At 42.1% G+C, this 19,212-nt stretch overlaps 1 protein-coding gene across 16 annotated transcripts in view; it reads left to right on the forward strand.

Annotated features, from left to right (window-relative positions):
* The window catches only part of DEPDC5 (DEP domain containing 5, GATOR1 subcomplex subunit), a 46,848-nt gene extending 27,726 nt beyond the window's left edge, over window positions 1-19,122 (forward strand). For 7 of the 16 annotated variants that reach the window (XM_054844930.1, XM_054844927.1, XM_054844932.1 and 4 more), the window contains exons 30-43: window positions 228-447; window positions 1,305-1,438; window positions 2,291-2,399; window positions 5,240-5,302; window positions 6,867-7,018; window positions 7,792-7,869; window positions 8,305-8,437; window positions 9,294-9,402; window positions 9,697-9,921; window positions 13,818-13,987; window positions 14,957-15,128; window positions 16,237-16,297; window positions 17,355-17,437; window positions 18,327-19,122. In XM_054844930.1, coding sequence (XP_054700905.1) covers window positions 228-447; window positions 1,305-1,438; window positions 2,291-2,399; window positions 5,240-5,302; window positions 6,867-7,018; window positions 7,792-7,869; window positions 8,305-8,437; window positions 9,294-9,402; window positions 9,697-9,921; window positions 13,818-13,987; window positions 14,957-15,128; window positions 16,237-16,297; window positions 17,355-17,437; window positions 18,327-18,622 — 2,005 coding nt within the window. In that variant the 3' untranslated portion in view covers window positions 18,623-19,122. Of the gene's footprint in view, window positions 1-227; window positions 448-1,304; window positions 1,439-2,290; window positions 2,400-5,239; window positions 5,303-6,866; window positions 7,019-7,791; window positions 7,870-8,304; window positions 8,438-9,293; window positions 9,403-9,696; window positions 9,939-13,817; window positions 13,988-14,956; window positions 15,129-16,236; window positions 16,298-17,354; window positions 17,438-18,326 lie in introns of those variants that run through there. The other 9 variants (XM_054844936.1, XM_054844938.1, XM_054844937.1 and 6 more) reach the window with 5 other exon arrangements.
* Window positions 19,123-19,212: the final 90 nt, after the last annotated feature.

Genomic DNA, 19,212 nt, shown 5'->3' on the forward strand with positions numbered 1-19,212 from the left:
GATAACCTTGTTTTCTGTTCTGCGTATCAGTGTTTTAATGCTTCCCAGGGATATTCATATTGCTGACCATTCCTCTGCATATCTGCTCTTTCTCACTCAGGGATAGCAGAATGAAATTGTCACTACACTCACTGAAATTTACAGCAGATAGATGGGTATTTTACTTACTGTAAAATCCTTCATAGGAAACTGTGCTGAACTCTGTCCTGTCTTCTATGTTCCTTCAGCCTTATTGAGTCACTGAAATTTTGGCGGACCCGTTTTCTTCTTCTGCCTGCCTGCATCAGTGCCACAAAGCGCATTATGGAGGGAGAAGTGCACTGCGATGTGTACGGTGACAAGCCCCGTTCTGATGAGGAGGAGTGGCAGCTCTTAGATGGATTCATTCGCTTTGTGGAGGGTTTAAACCGCATTCGTCGACGCCATCGATCTGATCGAATGATTCGAGTGAGTCAGCTTTTAGTTGGGTGAGAAGCTGAGTTTGAGTTTTATCTGAATCATCTAATGAAGCATTAGCAGAGAGACCCTGAGACAGTCCCAAGCAAGTTGAGGGGTATAGGTGTGTGTATGTGTGGGTAATCTATACTTAAAGCACAGTGCTGACTGACGTGCCATTTCAGATTTCAAATAGTATGGCCTTGTTAACACCTTGTTATTCTTGAACTAATTAAATTTGCCTGGAATTGGTATCCCACACTGCTGTGGCTGGAACCAGAATCAGAGCAGTTAGTTCACGCAATGAGAAGCCAGGCTCTTCTGCGTGGTGTAGCCGTGCCTTAGCTTGTTGGTGCCCTGTTTTATCCTCAGCTGGTCTTCTCTTACCACAAGCCTGATGCCACCTCTTGGCAAATATGCATTGCTCTGTGCTGTAGATGTGGTTAGCCTGGATGTATTATTGCACCTTGTGATGCAGACAATTGATAAAAAGAGATCTGTGAGTTAGTGATGCTGGTAAGTTCTATCTGGGTTGGCTGTGTGCTGCAGACTTAGGAAAAGGATTGTGAAAAGAGAACCATATGTGTGAATTTATGGTGAACAGCAGTTTCAAGAGGGGGGTGAGAAACTGGTTAGTGTGTATCAAATTTTCTTCCAATTCACATACTGAATGGAGTAATTTATTTCAGAACAAATCTACCTTTTCCAAAATAACATCCATTTTATTTTGAGAATAGCATCCACACAAGAACTAGACTGTTCCATTTCTTGTGTACCTAATAAAGCCCCATTGACATGGGGTGTTGTGTTCTTGCTTACTAGTTAAGCCTAGCTTGACTAAGTCTGTTCTTTCATTTTTTCTTTGTTAGAAAGGGTCTGCCATGAAAGGCTTGCAGATTGCTGGTCCAATTCCCACCCACTCTCTGGAGCAGCCTGGGCCTCCCATTGGGAAGAAAGGAACTTCAGCGCTCTCAGCTCTGCTGCAGATGGAAGCCAGTCAGAAGTGAGTCTCTGCAGCTAGGCTGTGTGAAGAGCACTGGAACATCCTTCCTACGTATTCCACCTGGGCTGGCTAAAGCAGATTTGGGGAACTTTGCCTCATAAAAAGGGATGTGGGATCCTGCTTCTTTAGCATCCTTGTGGCCGGGCTGGGGAAATACTGGGCTTTTCCAGTGACTTCTTGTATTATGTTTCCATTAATAGCATGAATACCAAACACTAAAAAGGAACATGGAGACTAGAGAAGTTAATGTCCAGTACTTCAGAGGGAGTATCTTTTTAAGTAGCATCTCAGTCCGTTACACATCAGATTTGTCATCTATTTGTGATTTGCCAGTACAGGTATATCCACAAAAGAACAACTTAACTGGGACATAAGTGTACACAAGTGTACACCACACCAGTTGAGCGGTCTCAGTATAAACATTGGGTAACAAATACAGCCTAAAGAAAATAGCTTGTTTGCACTGATAACATCTATTAAAATACCTGTGAAACTTCTGAGGTTCTTTTTCAGTATTGATCTGGAATGGTTCAAAGAAACTCAGAGTACTAATACCAGATATGCTGTAAACACAATTTAAAACATTGTTGCTGTTAAATACATAAGATATTTTAATATTTTTAATGATAAGGTAGTATTACACATGCATAATAAAACTGAGTAAGTTCAAAGGTCTGTGTTTATGTAAAAAGTACTTACAGATCAACTAAAAGTACTTACAGATAAACTCTGTGCTTCAGAGTGTGGGAAAGCAAATGTCTGAAAATACATTTTTCTGCAATGGTTGCCCTCAGGTGGAAGCTGACAGAGAGTATGTTGAAACAAACTCTGGATTCCTTCCTTTTGTTTTAGGACACTGGGGGAGCAGCAAGCAGCAATGCTGTCTGGGAAGAGCTCTGGGCAGCCTTCGGAGAGTGGGAGCATTGCTATCACACCCACCTATATGGACAGCCCTCGTAAGGTAAAGACTTTCTGGTCTTTCTTTAGCTACTATTTTTACATAAGGATTTCTCAAATAATAGAAGAGTATTTCTCTAAGTACACGGCTACATCACACCACATCTTACTCTCTAATGCAGCAAGGACTGGTTCTATACCAGGGATACCCTTAAGCCTTTGTGTGCAAGGGCATAAGAAGAGGTTGGAGCGCAACCGTCCTTCAATTCTTTAATGAGATGGAATGAGACAATGAGATGGAATCCCTAGGATGCTATCCCAGTGTGTTTTTGCTAATTTAAGTGGTATTTGTTAATTGGTCCATTTCCTTTCCAGTAGCACGTTTAATTTCAGTGAGGGTTTGATTTTTAGATTTAGTAGTACAGTGCTGTCTGCATCTCTATGAAGGCTGTCTTTAAGAGCAAAATCAAGCTCTAGACCATGACTGTGTGAAACTTAAGTGGAATTTTAACAGCAGGAACTCCAGTCACTTGCATCTGCTTAGAGGAGAGGATGTGTTCCTGAGTAGTGATTTAGATGCCATTCCTTCACTGGCTGGACTCCAGGCTGGAGAAAACTGTCTTCCTGGAGCTCTCTTTAGACAGTTAAAGAAAAGACTGTGCTCTCCCTCAGCCTTCCTGTCAACTGTCCTGTGAGCGCCAGGAGAGCAGAAACTCTACCTCCAAGTCCAGTCAGAAATATTTGATTATTTTTCTGTATTCTGGCATGATGGTCTTTCAGCAGAAGGCTGATGATGAACTGAACGAAGATACAGCACTTAAGCGTGACCTGTCTTTGGGTTCAATAGTTGAAGTATTGCAAAGAAACAGTTCTCAGATTCCCCACTATCAACTTAACCATCTCTTTCAGTATTTTTCTCTTAGCATCTAGTGTTTTGACATACACCCTCTTCTGCCACCACTAGGGACAAGTGTCGTGTTATTATGGAAACCTGGGTATTGCTAGTTGAAGTGATAAAGTAACTGCAATCATCTTAGTAATAGACATCTATTTTGTAGAATGAAAGTGCTTCCAAAACACAGATGAGATTCAGGAGCAGGTCATCCTAGGTTTGGAAAAAGTGGGTGCAGACATTGACTTGAGGCATGTTTGCAAACTTCTGGATCATAATTCAGGCTTTACATTCTCCTACCATTTAGGAAAATTAACTTCTTCAAACTTCTCTCTTTAAATACAGAAATTGTAAATACCTCTTTCAACCAGTAAGACTGGTGAAAATTCCATGTAGGACACAGGACAGAAGAATGTTGTGTCTGGTTGTTCTGTGCGACACAGGGGAAAAGTCAAAATTGGCTTCCTTAACGATGTGTTGGAAACAAAATAGCAGACTTTGTGCTACCAGCAAATGCTAATAAGCAAATGCGATATTGTGTAATTTTAAGTATATTCAAAAGCCTCTCTGGAGGGCTAACTGGAGAATCTGGAAGAGTGCATTATCAATTGAAAGCCTTTCACACTACATTAGTAAACAATCCTATAAATATTTACACATAGGGACTGGGAGAGGAGCAATTGGGATCTCCAAACTGATGGCTCACGCTTGTTGGAAAGGTGCCGGTGGACAGGTAGCCTTATCAGGCAACTTTGTGCTTACTTAGAAACATCAGCAAGTGTATGCCTCATGTTTCCAGGACAACACAACCCCTTTTGGGCTCACCAGCATGGGTATGTCTGTTGGCTGTCCAGAGACTTGCAGCCAAAGTACTGACAAATTGTCACAGCTGTGTACTCTGTCAGCAGCCAAGGCAGCAAGTGCTTTTCTAGGATGCTATTCAGTGCTGGAGTTATTCCAAAACAAAACTGAGCCACTGGCTCCACCTTTACTCTGTTTCAGAGTAGAACTGACAAGTCACTTCAGCCAGTTACTGGGCAATACAATACGATTTTAACGCAGTGAGTTAGCTTGATGCATAATCTGATTGGGAAGTCTTTGCCCTTAAGGATACAGGATGCTTTGCTCTGCTTCCGCACTGCATAAATTGCCAGCCATATAACCCTGGCGCTCATTCTTTCCAGCAAATGTTTTATATGTACATACCATGGTAAGCATCATCTTAACTGCAGGCTAGACAAAATATTTTGCCTAGGGAACAGAATAAAGAATTGCAAACAGGGAATAAAAATCTAGTTGAGTTCCACTGCATTGTGTTATGTGATAAGAGAATCTTGACACATCTTTGAATAGCAGCCGGGAATAAATTCGTCCGGGGTTTGCAAGTAGGTGGGGAACATAGCACAGGCAGTGTCTGTTTAATTTTGCAGGAAGTATGAAACAGTGTTGGAAAGATCTTTGTGATGAATTTTTCTTCCCTTTCTTTTGCACCATACCAGACCTGCATTTGAGAGGAAGAGTGTGCTTCCTGAAAGGAGCTTCTTTGCATCTCCCTCTATCATTTCAATGACTGATAGACTAGAAAAAAAGCTGTCCTCCTTTGGATATTTGTCATTACACATGCAGTTCTACAAGTTTCTGCATCACTATTCAGCTTTGCATTTGGGATGGAAACCCACTTTAGAGCTCAAGTCTTTCTCCTGTGAAGTGTGGAGGGAAGGCTGTAGTTTCAATTGGCTTCTGACCAGCATGGTTTTCAAAACTTTGGAAAAGCATCTGTGCTAAGGAAGAGCAATGTCTCATTACAAAGAGAGAAAGTAAGGTTATGTGTGGGAGTAACTCCTGATGCTCTGCATTCTGCTGCATCTGGGTCTGTCTGGGATCTGCATTCTCCTCATACTTTCTCTCTGTGGTCATTTCATACGTGCACAACCTTGTATTTGCTTTTCTTCAACTCCTTGTTCCTGTGTTGCTGTTGCCATTAATGGGCCTACTTCCTCTGATGCCTTCAGGATGGGGCCTTCTTTATGGATTTTGTTCGCAGCCCACGTACAGCTTCAACCTTCTACTCACAGGTTAGTTTTGAACGGGGTCTTGTCACCTCTGGCTTTTAGACTGAGGTGATGGAGAGCATTTGTTGACCTGAGCTTGCCACGTTAGTTTCCAGATCTGCTTGTTGAGAGGGAGTTGCGCAGCATTAGCAGGATAAAGTGGCTGGTGGTGGTGGATGTAACTATTTCCTTCCACCATTCAATGTTTGTGATGTGCTTTGGATGTTCGTGTGCCCTGCCTTACTGTCCTTTGCAGTACTGTCTTGTCAGCTACCGAAGCTTCTCTTTTTGTGCTTCAGTAAGTACTCATTTTCCATCTTCCCTTGCTAAACAAAATGGCAACAGCTTACTCATCTCGTTCATGGCTAAATTTCTTCTGTGGTATTTGACGGACAGGTGGTTCCGGGGAGATCCAAGTCAAATTGTGTCCTGAGGGCTCAAAACATTGGTGTCATCTTGGTTTAAAAGAGTCATTGTGACAGTAGTTGTTTGCACACTTAACACCATTTAGGAGTTAGCAATGACACAGTGTGTCCATAGAAAATACTGCTGGTTGAAGTAAGTTCTGAGGAGGGAGAGAGGATTTAGCTAGCTGTAGGGACTGTAGATTCCACGTTGGAGCATCTGCTGGTTTTGGCTGCCCAAAAAGGGGCATCTGCCATTGCAGAGTGAGAGATCTTTGGGATGTGAGAAATGGCATAAATAAAGGACTCTGGTCTGGCTATCACAGACCTAAGTCAAACTATCAGCTTCGTGATTTTTAGCTGTGCATGTGCTGTGGATTCATCATGGCAGATCATCCCTCATATTTACACCAGCTTGAGTTACTCTGCTGTTCGTGTTCCTCTCCCCCAGCTCTCTAGCTTTTATATAATATGCCTTTCCTAAACCATACGTGTTAATGACAGATGGCAATTACAGCCTGTACTTTGCTGAATCTTTCAGCATTCATGTTCTTTCTGAAATGATTTTATGTTAATTTTATGAACTGTTCAGTCTACCGTTGGAGTAGTGCGAGTGTTCCTGCGGGAGGAAAGTGTTCTTGTTGTCTTGGCAACATAGGTGTGCGTGGGTGCCAACCAGCCTCCTGATACTACCCTAAGAAAGGAAGGAAGATGAGCTGATTTTGTGCATTATGAAACTTGAATTCCGTGTGATACATTTGCATATTTTTGTCTGAGAGTTAGAGTCGAAACTATTTTTTCTACCTGCTTACTACTTTCCTGTAGTGATTAAGTTTCCTGTTCTGTCCATTGCATGTTTATAATCACAGTTATTCACTCGAGTTGACAATGTCAAGTTGGGACTGGTGTGGCTGGTTTGCCAGCAGTTCTCCCAGCATGGTTGTTGCTGGGTTGGTGATCCTCATCTTTACTGGGGTCTGAATTTTGTGTTTGTCAGTAGCTCTGTAGTGATGACAAAAGTAAGACTGTATTTATCCTTTCTGTGTATGCTTGTGCTTGCCTTATAGTATTGCTTGTTGTTAACTAACTTGAGCTGAGGTACAGATGATGCGGGGAGGGGAAAAATGGGATTTATGATTGCATCATAAATTTCATAAAGATGTTGCTGTATTTACTCCTTGCAGGTCTCTATAGATCAGTCTGTTCCTGCAACCTCAGATGGCAACGCATTGATAAACATGGGGCAGCTACCTGAGAGGAGCAACACGCAGACCTTGGGAAGTTCCCAGAACATTGCAGACCAAGGATATACCATAGCTGGCGCTGCAGAGGGCGGGTAAGAAAAGTGCAGCAGTGCTATACTGCAGTTCTGTTCAGTTACATTCCCCTTTCTGGTGTCAAGGAATGGGCACTAAACAGGAACCTGAGAACAAGATGTGCTGTGTCTGTCAGTACTAGAAGGCACTTGTCACAAGATCTTACTGCAGCATTTCCACATACAGAAAGAGAAATGCAGAAAATAAGCCGTGCAATGCAGTTTTCCGGAATTAAATGAACACAAGGCCTGATTTCCTACAAAAAGAGCTTCGTTCTTCAAGAAACGAAGAACAAAGAAATTCCATTTCTGAAATCCGTTATCAGAAAACCAGGCTTTGAATTGACATCTGTCTTCTGTCTGTTTTAGTGAAGGGGGGCCCTGCAGGTCTGATTGGATCAAGTAAGTTGATGAAATCCAAGAGGTTCTAACCTGGAGGCAAGACACCAGGGAGGAAGCAACATTAAAAATAAACTATATTAGCACCTGCTTCCTGCAGTTGTATATTACAATTAAAAAAAAAAAATAAAAGCCAACTTCAAAATGTTCTCAATTGCTCCGGAGTACAGCTGTATGTAACATAGTGTGCATTGGGTCAATATAGCAATGACCTAATGACCTCGGGGGGGAAATACAGGTCTGATGCTTTTAGTTGTCCTTCCTGAGATGGAAAAGGAAATAAATGTAGCAATGTCATTGTGGGGAAGATAAGAGAGTATTTTTCTTAACTGTACATATTTGAACAAATCTGGCTGCTTCCTTGATTTTCAGACATGCTTCTGTTTACTTCCCAGCTCTCAGCAGTGTTCAGCAAGCTCTCTGACTTCCTCCTCCACCTTGATAGAGATTCTCGAAGCCATGAAACACCCCACGTAAGTGTTTAGTATAAATATGCTTAACATCTGTCTAGATGTTTTGTAAGAGGACATGAGGCATGGAGTCACTCAAAAGAGAGCCCCATGTCAAATGTGGAAGAGTTTTAAGCTTCTGTTATTCAGTTCCAATTTCTCTAACAAGGAATTTTACAGAAACTGAAGCATGACTATTGCTGCAGAGACTTTGATTATTAGAATCCCAGAATCTTGTCAAAGCAAGAATTGTCAGTTAGAGTGACACTAAAGTGCTGTCAATGCCTGCTCTTCTTCTTGTTATCAGAAGCTAATGATAAGTCACCCTTGGGGCATTGTGTGTTTCTTGTCCTGTATCTTTATCCCCCTTTTTTTTTCCCCAGCAGTGATTTTTGTCTGTGTAACTTAAAAGAACTGTCAGTCAGTCCATGTTAACATGTGTGACTTGCTGCAATTCAGCACAGGGATCCAGCTGCTCTCTGAACAGAAGGGCCTTTCTCCATACTGTTTCATCAGTGCAGAAGTTGTGCACTGGCTGGTGAATAATGTGGAAGGTGTGCAAACCCAAGCCATGGCGATTGACATAATGCAGGTAAGAGAACTATCGAAGGGTATATGGAGGGCCAGAAATACCTCGTTCTGTGAAGAAAGTATAATTGTAGAGGAAAGCATAGCAATAATTTCTGTTTCTTATTAAAATCTTCTTATTGATAGGTATTGAAAATAATGTTCAACAGAATATGAGGTAATGATAACATTTTTGGATTTACTATCACAAAACAGCAACATATTCTTCAGTAGTAATAAATATTATTTTTTTCCACTTATATATGATGTCAGTTCTGTGTTTAACCGCCAATTAGCTAGTAGTTACCAAGAACTTTGCATTGCGTTAGGACTATGAGGCATTACAGTGTGATTTGGTTTTGGTTTTAGCTTTGTTTTTTCTTCTGATAATCAGTTAATGAAGTCATAATAAAAACAGCATATGACCTCTCTTTTATGGATGCTCAAGTTTACATACTTTATGCAAGATACACTGCTTGCGTTCATGAATTATTTTTCTTCCCTATCAAACTATGTCAGGGGCAGAAGGTTGGAAATGTTTTGGAGTTCATTACTCTGCTGAGATCCCATATCAATTAACAGAGAACCTAGAATGTTCTTACCTTCCTATAAATCCATCTATAAAACCAGAGCAGGGTAACGGAGGAAGGTAGGCATCTGCAGAAAGGTCAAACACAATTTCTCAGGGAGATGAAGACTCGTTACATTTACTGAATATCAAGAGATAACATTGCTGATATTCTTGTTAAGCACATATCTGGACAAAAAGATGTCAAGAAAAAGAAAATTATTTTCTAACATTCTCTAGCAACCTTTTTATGTAACTGTAAGAGTGACTTCTTTTTTTATCATCTTTGCTCTGTTCTCTTTTTTTTGTTCAGAAAATGCTGGAAGAGCAGCTTATTGTCCATGCATCTGGAGAAGCTTTACGAACCTTTATTTATGGGTTTTATTTTTACAAAATTGTTGTGGACAGAGAACCAGACCGAGGTCAGCATTGTGTTATTACAAGACTTTCTTCATTATCCCTTTGCATAATCACTAGCTGTACTTGATTCTTACGGGTGCTGCAGCAGAAATGCACTGTGGGAGCAGCCAAAGTCACTGCTCTAAAGAGTCCAAGAAACTCTGCTGCCTTGTTTTTTAAGAAAAAAAAAAAAAAAAAAAAAAGATGCAGACAACATAACCTATTTTTTTTCTTCCCCTTTTTCAGAAAGATCTCTTTCTTGGCCTTGAACACTTGTTTCTAACTGTGATCTGTCCTTCCCCTTGCTTTTTGTTCAGTGGGCATGCAGCAGCCTGCTATGTGGCACACTGCTGCCATGGATGACTTCTCCGCCTTCCAGAGGAAATGGTTTGAGGTGGCGTTTGTGGCAGAAGAGCTCCTGCATTCGGAAATCCCAGCATTTTTCCTGCCCTGGCTGCCCAGCCGCCCAGCCTCCTATGCAAGTAGGCACAGTTCCTTTAGCCGCAGTTTCGGAGGACGGAGCCAGGCAGCTGCACTATTAGGTAGATGCACAGCACAGGTGACAGCTGGGGAAGTTCAAGGGGATAGTTTGAAAGGGGAAGAGCAGCCAGCCAAGGGCATGATCTCACGTGGACCAGCAATAAAGCTGCAAATTTCATGCTGGCCTTACATGTCTTGCATGTGGATTTGTTCGCATATGGTGGATGTGTGTTTCACTGGCTGAGCAGGCAGGTTCCTGAATGTTGTCCCCCCACCCAATGTCATCCTCTAGAACTGAGAGATAAAAATACTGACTGTCTCTTTGCAGATCCAGAGAGACTCTTCACAACCTGTGATGAGCATGGGGGGATAAGTTATGAGAACCGCAGAGCAACCAAACTGTACCTGAAGTGACATGCCTAATTGCTTCTCAATGGCAAAAGCCACAGCGAGATCCATATACGTTAGAGAAGTTTTCTGTGGTGTGCTGGAGGCTTCTTGGCTAATCTGAATCGTGTATAGCCAGACTCCTTATATTAAAGTCTGGGAAGCCCAGCTACAAATGATCCCTGAAGTGTGGAAGCAGTAGAGTTTGCATATGGAAGATCTAGGTGCTGGGCAAGATACCACTATAACATCTAAAGTTCTGTAATGTGTGAAGTATAACACTGACTACCACTAACAGCCTGTGAAACACACTGACTGCTTGACTGACTGTGTTGCTTTGTCAGCTTTTTGTTGCATTTCCAGGCCAGCCTGAGTCACTTGCTTTTGTTCCTCTTTCCATGTTTAAAATTATGAGAAAAATCATTGCTATGGAACTGCAACTTCAGATTTATTTAGATGCATCTTTTAAAGGCCTGTCAATTAAGGATAAAAAGAAAATTCTGCTGTTCTCCTGTTTTGTGTATTTGACATTCTGAAGAGAAGTGATATACTGCTGGTGTAGTATCTCTTAAACCTGAAGTTACAGTAATCCTTGTGTATTTCTGAAAGCCTTGTTTGAAGAGGAACAGCATCAGAAATGGGAAAGCATTAAGGAGAGGAAGCCTGAACTAATGGTTAATTCCCTGAAGCCAACATATGCAGGGTATTTTTCCCTGTCACACAATAAATCTGTTGCCTTGGCTAGCGTACAACCTCATTAGCTCAATGATTGGCCAGAGCCAAAGCCTGAACGTAGGCTGGCGTGAAAGTATTGTGAAGGCTGGAGGCGCTTGGGCCAGATTCTGTTCCTGCTTTGATCTCTTACTGTTTAGCCCAACAAAGCCACTTCACTTCTCTGTGTCTCTCCTCTGTTGTGAGATGAGAAGACTGAGGCTCAATAAGCTTGTACTTGGAGAAACAGGCAAAGGAAGAAGGGTGGTTTAGTGCCCTCTCATACTCTTCCTTGGCTGACATTACAGAAAAGGTATTCCCTCAGCATGTGATGTAGTTACACACCGGTGTAGCCCTCCTTTTTAATTTCAAGTGGAATTATGTCCGTTCTGGGATTTAACTAATTTGCAGTCCTTGGATGAATGAAAATGCTCACGTGCAATCTGGTTATTCCAGGAATAATAGTTTCTTGGAGAAAAATCCAGTGTGGAACTTTTTTCTTACAAAGGAACTGGTTTAATTGATGTTTCTGTGCTGTCCCTCTTCTAAACAGTATTCCGAAAACACCTTTACCAGTTCATCTGAGGCAGAGAGCTTTACTAAACCCAGATGACCTCTGGTCCACGTGACTTCATTTGTTCCTCTCTTGGCTTTGATTTGGTTGTGGTTTTTATTTCTTCCCCTCCCCACCTTCCCTAAATGTCAGGCTGTGACATAAAATTGCATGCAAGCATTGGGAGCTCTGGAACAAGCTCCATGTATCTCTAAAATCTTTATCCCTCCCAATTCCCCTGTCCCTTGCCCAGTGATTGTCCCTTTTCCCTTCCCAGTGGAAGTCTGACCTGTGATATACTTAATCTTGTCCCTTTGGATTTATAGCAATGCATGCACTACCGGTTGTAGTCATGTATGTAGTGTAGTCTGTGACTGGAGAATAACCTGCCTGCTCCTCTCCGATTTACTCAGTAAATCATTAGTTAAATACTCAATGGTACAAGTCAATTGGGAAGCAGGTGAGTCCTCTTAAAATCAGATCTGAGGAAGCTAGCGTTTATTCTATTAAAATTAAGTTGATTTTAATCTGAAGCTTCTAAATTCAGACACGTGGATATTTCTCATCAGCTTTTAAGGTCCCTTTGCTTAGCTCACCTGGTTGGACTGTGTTCTTGTTGCTTTGCCTGTGAATTACAGCTGCAGGCAAGGTGGAGAGAGAAGCTCCAGCCCTAATGGGGAGTCTGCATTGTCTGGAAAAAGGAACTGTCTAAGGGAGCAGGGAGCTCATTCTTCACAGTGTGCTAGTTTGGGCACGCTGAACTCTGGTGTTATCACTGACCTCTTAGCTAATGACCAACATCTACCTGACTGAGCTGCTTTCGCTTTACAGCTTTTGGGATGTTGTTTTGCAACATACTTCATTACAAAACTGGCACTGGGGTTCATACTTCGTTACAAAACTGGCACCGTAACCTTCTAACCACAAGCATTGCATTCACAGTGATAATCCACCAAAAAGGAACAAGAAAAAGAAAATAGGATGTTGGTCTGTCTGACAATACCAGACCAACTCAGAAATTGCAGATGATACATTTCCCAAAGACAAAAATGGATTTTATTTACAAAACAAAACTGGGTGATGTTCTTCCATTTTTATTTGGGTTTTTTTTCTTTTTTTTTTTTCTATTCCTAAGCTGCAGTAATAGGCATATAAAGGATTTTCTTATAAACTTGAAAACTGTCTCCAGCTAACTTGCAGTAGAAGTGAAGATGGCAACTTTCCATCTGCCTTGAGGAAGAACTTCAAACATTTTTTTTAACACCATTAAGGCAGTAAATTACAAGGTCATTTAAAGCTGGCTAAATAAAAGGGTGCACATCTTCCTCTGCTTGAGCAAGAAATAACAATATGCATGCAATAAAAAAAAGGCAAAGGTTTTTCAATAGTAGTATTGCAGCCCTTTGTTTTGTGTCAATTTTTAACTTTATAGAAATGTTAAATTATGGTTTTGCCTAAAGAAAAGTTGAAAGTGACAACGTGGTTCATAGCAGGAGTTTGGTCTCAAAGTCGGGAGATTTGGGTTCTGTCCCTGGCCTTGCAGTCTGCTGTATGACACCAGCCAGGTCACTTCCACTTTACGTGCTTCCCTTCCTCTCTTGCCTGATATCCAAGATTTTCTTTCACTGGGATGCTGGGGTGTAGGGCACAAAGGGAGCTGGATCTTGGGCACTATCCCAGCACTTACTGCAAAGCAGTAGAAGGTATTGCAGTGATCCGAACACTGCTGAATGAGCCTTGGCTGACTTTTCATGCTTTTACAAAAAGCGTTGGGTGTGCAGTTTTAGCAACGCGGTAATGTGGGATATTGATATGGGGTTAAAGAAACAAGTATTTTAATTTCTAATCTCCTTTAGCTGTGGAAAGTCCTGGAATGCTCCTGCCCTGTGTAACAGCACCCTGTTGTGATTTCTGGTGGAGGCATATAGCAATATTAAAACCAATTTGGAATGCCTTGGATATGAAGGAGCTGATGTTGTCTAGCCATATATAATTATGGCACCAGTTGCTTATTGATTAGCTGCTTGACTCTTGATTCTGTCTCTTTATTGCAGCTGAAATGTCTTTTGACTGCTTGCGGAGGTAATTCTGTGGCACAGACCCCTGATACAAGTGATACTTCAGGTTTTTTTGTTTTTTGTGATCTGGATGAGCAGCATTCTGGGACTATTCTGCTAGCCCAAAAATATTTGGGGAGGAGTGGGAGGACAAATTCATTTCCAATAGCTTGTTTTGTTTCTTTTCTTCTGTCTCCCACCCTCTCTTTAATGCATCTTTTAAATATACCCATATCCCTTGGCTGCATAGCTGCCACAGTGCCAGAGCAACGGACAGTGACGCTTGATGTGGATGTGAATAACCGCACTGACCGTTTGGAGTGGTGCAGTTGTTATTACCATGGCAATTTCTCCCTGAATGCTGCCTTTGAAATCAAGTTACACTGGATGGCAGTGACTGCAGCTGTTCTTTTTGAGATGGTAAGAGTCCTTGTTTTCTGGGTGGTCACAGCAATGCCCGTCTGGCCTCTGTATCCCTTCAGCTACTGGGGACATTGTCGTGGGAAGTTGATGGGAAGTATTAGGGGAGAGACAGTGCGTTGGATCTGCCAGCATTTCCACAAGTAATTTTTACTGGTGGTTGTTAGCATTGTTGCATCTGGTCATCATTTATCATGCTATCTAGTAATTTTGTCTGCGAGATAGTGTTCTGCTTTTAGTGGGTTTCATGCACGCTATGCAGAGATCAGTGCAGGTCAAGGTGATAGTTAAGTCCCCCTTAGGCAAATCTTAAGCCTTGAACTGGGTCTTTGGAAAGAAATCTGTTTCACATTGCATTCCTTCTATCCCCAAACCTGAAAACTTTCAATCTCAGTAGAATTGCTTTCATGACAGGGAAAGGAATGGCTTTCATGACGTTTTCCAGGCAATGTGTTCTTCCTGTTCAGCAATGCTTTTTACCTCTTTAACTTGCTGAAAACATTTTGAATTGAAAATGCAAGTGGTTTGTGTCACTCTTTAATTTTTAGATTTTTTTTTGTTTTGTAGCTTCTGCAAAACTCAAAGTATTTAACACCAGGTTTTACCCCACCCAGCCAGCTAGCACTAGGTGATTGTTTTTGCTTTTATTTAAAATCTATTGCACTGTTCCAGTAAAGCAGCAGTGCTTAGCCACTGATGATAAGTAGGCTGAATCAGTTCCTGAAAAATGTCCTATTTTAAAGTGCTTTCTGATTGATGTGGCACTTAAAAAAGGAAAGCCTGGTGTCTTGTGCTTGTACTGCTTTGCTTACAAGGATGCTTGTGTGCTTGCCATGCAAAGCAAGCTGAGCCTGTGGAGAATTGAGCATGTCTGATCTATTCTTGGGGAATGAATTGCTCCTATGCACATAAGTGCCCTTCTTCAGTTTGACATATGTCGTATGATTCATTGTTTGAATCTTTTCTCAGGTTCAGGGTTGGCATCGGAAAGCCACATCCTGTGGTTTCTTGCTAGTTCCAGTCTTGGAAGGCCCATTTGCGTTGCCCAGTTACTTGTATGGAGACCCACTTCGAGCTCAGTTGTTCATCCCGCTCAATGTTAGCTGCTTGTTGAAGGAGGGTAGTGAGCATTTGTTTGATGGTAAGAAATGTTCTTTGTTTTACCCCTTGGTATACTTTTCTGCAAGCAGGTCCCTTCTGGCATGTAGCTGACATGAAGGACCTCATTTACCAGACATGCATTACCTGGTTGAAGGGCTCGTTTTTACCTCTCAGCAGCCACCCTCAGGAAGGTGGTGCTGCAGGAAGTGGGGTTGGCAGGCTAATCAGCATGCAACAGTGTATGAAGTTGGCAGGAAGAAGTACCAAGGCGCAGGAAAGGTGGTCTTCCCAGTGATCTTTGTTGCCATAATGTTGCATAGCCTTATAGAGATGATATCAAGCAATTATTCTGTTATACTGTAAGAGTCTGTTTTGTTGGTAGACCCTGCACACAGGTGCTCTGCATTCATATCCTGCATTTGTTTATTCTCCCCCTCAGTGATATTCTCCCCATCAGTGAGATTAGGCTTTCACGACTGCCATCCTCTTTTTTGTTGCCATGGTTACATTCACGGTAAGGGTGTTTGCACATGAGATTAAGAGCTAGAAACTGCAATCTCCTTTTCTGCAATGTGACCTCACCCTTTAGAGTGACGCTGTTGTGGTAAGTCTCAGGTGGAAACTCAAAGATCAGAGAACTCTTTCCCCATGCAAAGAGAAACACAATTGCGTCATGAGAAGGGATGATTAGCATATGCTCTGGTTTAAAATAGTAAAGATTATAATTTTCTTAATTTTAATTAACCCTTGATCCATTGTCCAGGTGTAAATGTAAAACAATCAGTGACAGATCCATATGCAGTGAGGTCACCATAGCCCCACTGACTTTGAACTGTTTTCAGAGCACTCTGGTGATACACAGCAGCCCACTCTCCTTCCTTGCCCCCTCCCACACACCCCATTATGTTCCTCCTCTTCATCTTGAGACACTCAAAAGCTAAATTCAGGGATGAATCTGCTACTGGAGTGTACAAGACACATCTCCAATGAGATGGTATTCAAGGGACAGCTGACAGAAAAAAAATGTGACTAAAAGAAATGGCTAGAAAAAACAAAGTGCAGAGAGGCCTTCTGAGGAAAACTGGTCTTGAAAAAGAAGGAAATAAGGTGGCTTTACTAGGTAATTGTTACCTTTTTGTTTGTTTCAGGCTTTGAACCAGAAACATACTGGGACCGCATGCATCTCCTGCAGGAAGCAATAGCATACAGGTACATATGGGGCAGAAGGACTGAAAGGTTCATCTCTCCCTGGATAACGCAGGATGAAGACCTGTGCCGAACAGTCACTCCTGAGTCGCGCAGGTTCTGTGCTGCCTGCCTCTCTGAAATCTGCTTGCAGATTATTAGACTAAAATATAATAGGATGCTTGGAGGTGGTTCACTGGGTGCAAGGGGCTGGTAGATAGTGTTTCAGTCACTCATTAGCAAACCATACTCTTCTCCTCAGGAGGCCATTGCCTTTGGAAAGTGCCCTGTTACTCTAAGTTAGAAGCAGATAGACTGTAAATAGATTTTTTTTTTTTCCTGAGAAGGGTAAGTTATTTCCTTCATGTGTATTTAACACAGTCTTGAACTGGCTGACAACCAATGATTGGCAATAGGTGGGAGACTGGGATGTGAGCTGCAGGTTGGACCCAGTTTAAGAAGGAGTCGTTGGAAACTTTGAATACTATCTAGCCTTACCCCTTTGTGTGCTTGAGCTGCCAGTTTGTTTGACGGTGTTGCTGCCAAGGTCTGTCTTTTTCGTGATAGAGAGACTGCCTTTTGTAATGGAGTTTAGCTTGGAAATAAGCTTTCATTAGCTTAGAAAGCAGGAGAGGAACAGGTATTCTCCAAACAGCAAAGAACTGTCAGGTGAGTGACTTGTGGTTCTGTGTGGAATATTGCCCAGCGTGAAAAAAATGATGTGACAGCTTGAAACACGCCTAAGGAATGTCTGTCTTGACTATTGCTCTTCCCTCATTCATGTGCAGCTGCCCCGTTTTGTCAGGGACAAAACTTCCACCAGGCGTTAGGACAGAGATCAGTGCAGAGTTACAAGCTTTCACACTAGCAGGGGCGGAGAATACTAGGAGAAGCTCAGCCCTCTTCATCCCTTTTCCCTTTGCCTTCAGGCCGTAAGAAGAGGGAGCCTTTGTGATAGTAGAAGGTTTTCCCTGGTGCCCCTGTCTTGGGATGAAGGAATCCTAGCTGGAGTGGCTCTTTTTACATTTGTTTTTTGGTGGGTTTTGTTGGTTTTTTAATTCCTTGGTGTTTGTTTCTCCAGATTTGGATTTGTGCAAGATAAATACTCGGCCTCTGCATTCAACTTCCCAGCTGAGAACAAGCCCCAGTATATCCATGTCACAGGTGAGCAATATTTGGCAGGCACTGGGGCAAGGAGGAGGCTATTATAAACAAAAGGACCATTTTACATGCAGTTTGTGTGTTGTGTCAGTGATGTTGGTCCTCATTATGTCCCTAGTCAGATGACAAGTAGGTCTATCAGCCAACACAAACCAGAAAACTGGAGGGCAGTATGAAAAGCACAAAGTCTTGCTGCTACTCAATGGCGTTGGTTTGAAATCTTGCTTTATAGTGTCTCTGAAACTTTTCTTTCCAGGAGATGGAGAAATAAAAAAAAAAAAAAAGACAGAGCTTATTCCAAGTGCAGTGTAAATAAATGTGTATCTAGAAGCTAGAAGGAGGGAAGGGTGTTGGGACAAGTCAGTGCTATGTTGTCATTCTTAAGGTCAGTTATAGATGCACATACACACTGTGTTGAGAGAGAGATAAAGCATGTAGGATCTACTTGCTCTCATCATTATTCTCATAAGTGTTGGTGATCTATCAGCACTTCTAACCAAGCTGACTGCATGGCATATTACAGTAAAATAACTTAGTATGTTCGGAGGGGTTGCTGAGACATGAAGACAATGACAGGAAGAGAGCTTTTGGAAAATTGCAGAAGAGAATGGAAATCCATGTAAAGTTAGAAAGATGGATCAGAGCCTACATCTTTGCTTCATTCCCTTCTACCCAGAGAAAGGCATGACTAAGTATGCTCTCTCCCAGTGTTGTAATTTGCAGGAAGAAGTAGCATGTGAAAGCAAAGGAGGAAAAACGTATCCCGCTTTATCTTGCTAAAAGGCAATTAACTGAAACTCAGTCCACTTTGCTTTTCAGAATTTAATGAGTCAGCTACCAGTTGTGAGGACTTAGGTCTGCCTAAGACTAAAGTCCTGTCTGTTTTCTCCAGGAACAGTGTTTTTGCAGCTACCATATTCCAAGCGGAAATTTTCATGTGGGCAGCAGCGACGCCGGCGCAATTCCACTAGCTCCACCAACCAGAACATGTTTTGCGAAGAGCGCATTGGCTACAACTGGGCCTACAACACCATGCTGACGAAAACCTGGCGGTCCAGTGCCACTGGGGATGAGAAGTTTGCTGATCGGCTGCTGAAGGATTTTACAGACTTTTGTTGGAACAAAGATAGCCGGCTTGTTTTGTTTTGGACTGACTGTCTAGATAAGATGCATGCTAGTGCTCCATGAAATAGGGTTGTATCTCTTAGGGAGACAGCTAGAAGCTTTACCTTGTGGTAAGGAAGCAGAGGTGAAGTATGACTGGAAAAGAGCCTCTCTGGATTCGTCTTGAGGCTCCAAGAGGACCTGATCAATATTGCTGTTGATATTCAACAGAATTTGATTAAGCCCTTGGAAAAAGAATCTGAGCTCTTGGCTTGCCAATATCTATCACCTGACCTCAGCTTGGTTTCAAGTAGCTGCAGTCCTTGATTGCCAAAACTTCAGTGAGAGCAGAGCTAAAGGAGGGAGAGTGCAAATGGTTTTCAAGGGCAGTTAGATTCAGCACAGTGTGATGGTAGCAGCTTACCGTCGTTGGAAATGATGGGTGCCGTTTGCATCTGATGTGCCTGACAGTAGCCTGCCTCTTTCCCTTTTGAGGTGTACCGGGTTGTGTGAATATGTAAGATAAAATGTGAGACACTTGTTAAATTTCATACATGTAAATAAGTAAAAATGCAGAAAACCAAGTGACCTGATGTTTTGTTGTAACTCCAGATAGCAGTACAGAATTGGGGAGTTAAGGAGAATAATTGCCAAAAGGAAATACTGATTCTTAT

The sequence above is a fragment of the Grus americana genome, chromosome 16 (assembly GCF_028858705.1).
Source record: "Grus americana isolate bGruAme1 chromosome 16, bGruAme1.mat, whole genome shotgun sequence".
In the NCBI taxonomy this organism is placed as follows: domain Eukaryota; kingdom Metazoa; phylum Chordata; class Aves; order Gruiformes; family Gruidae; genus Grus; species Grus americana.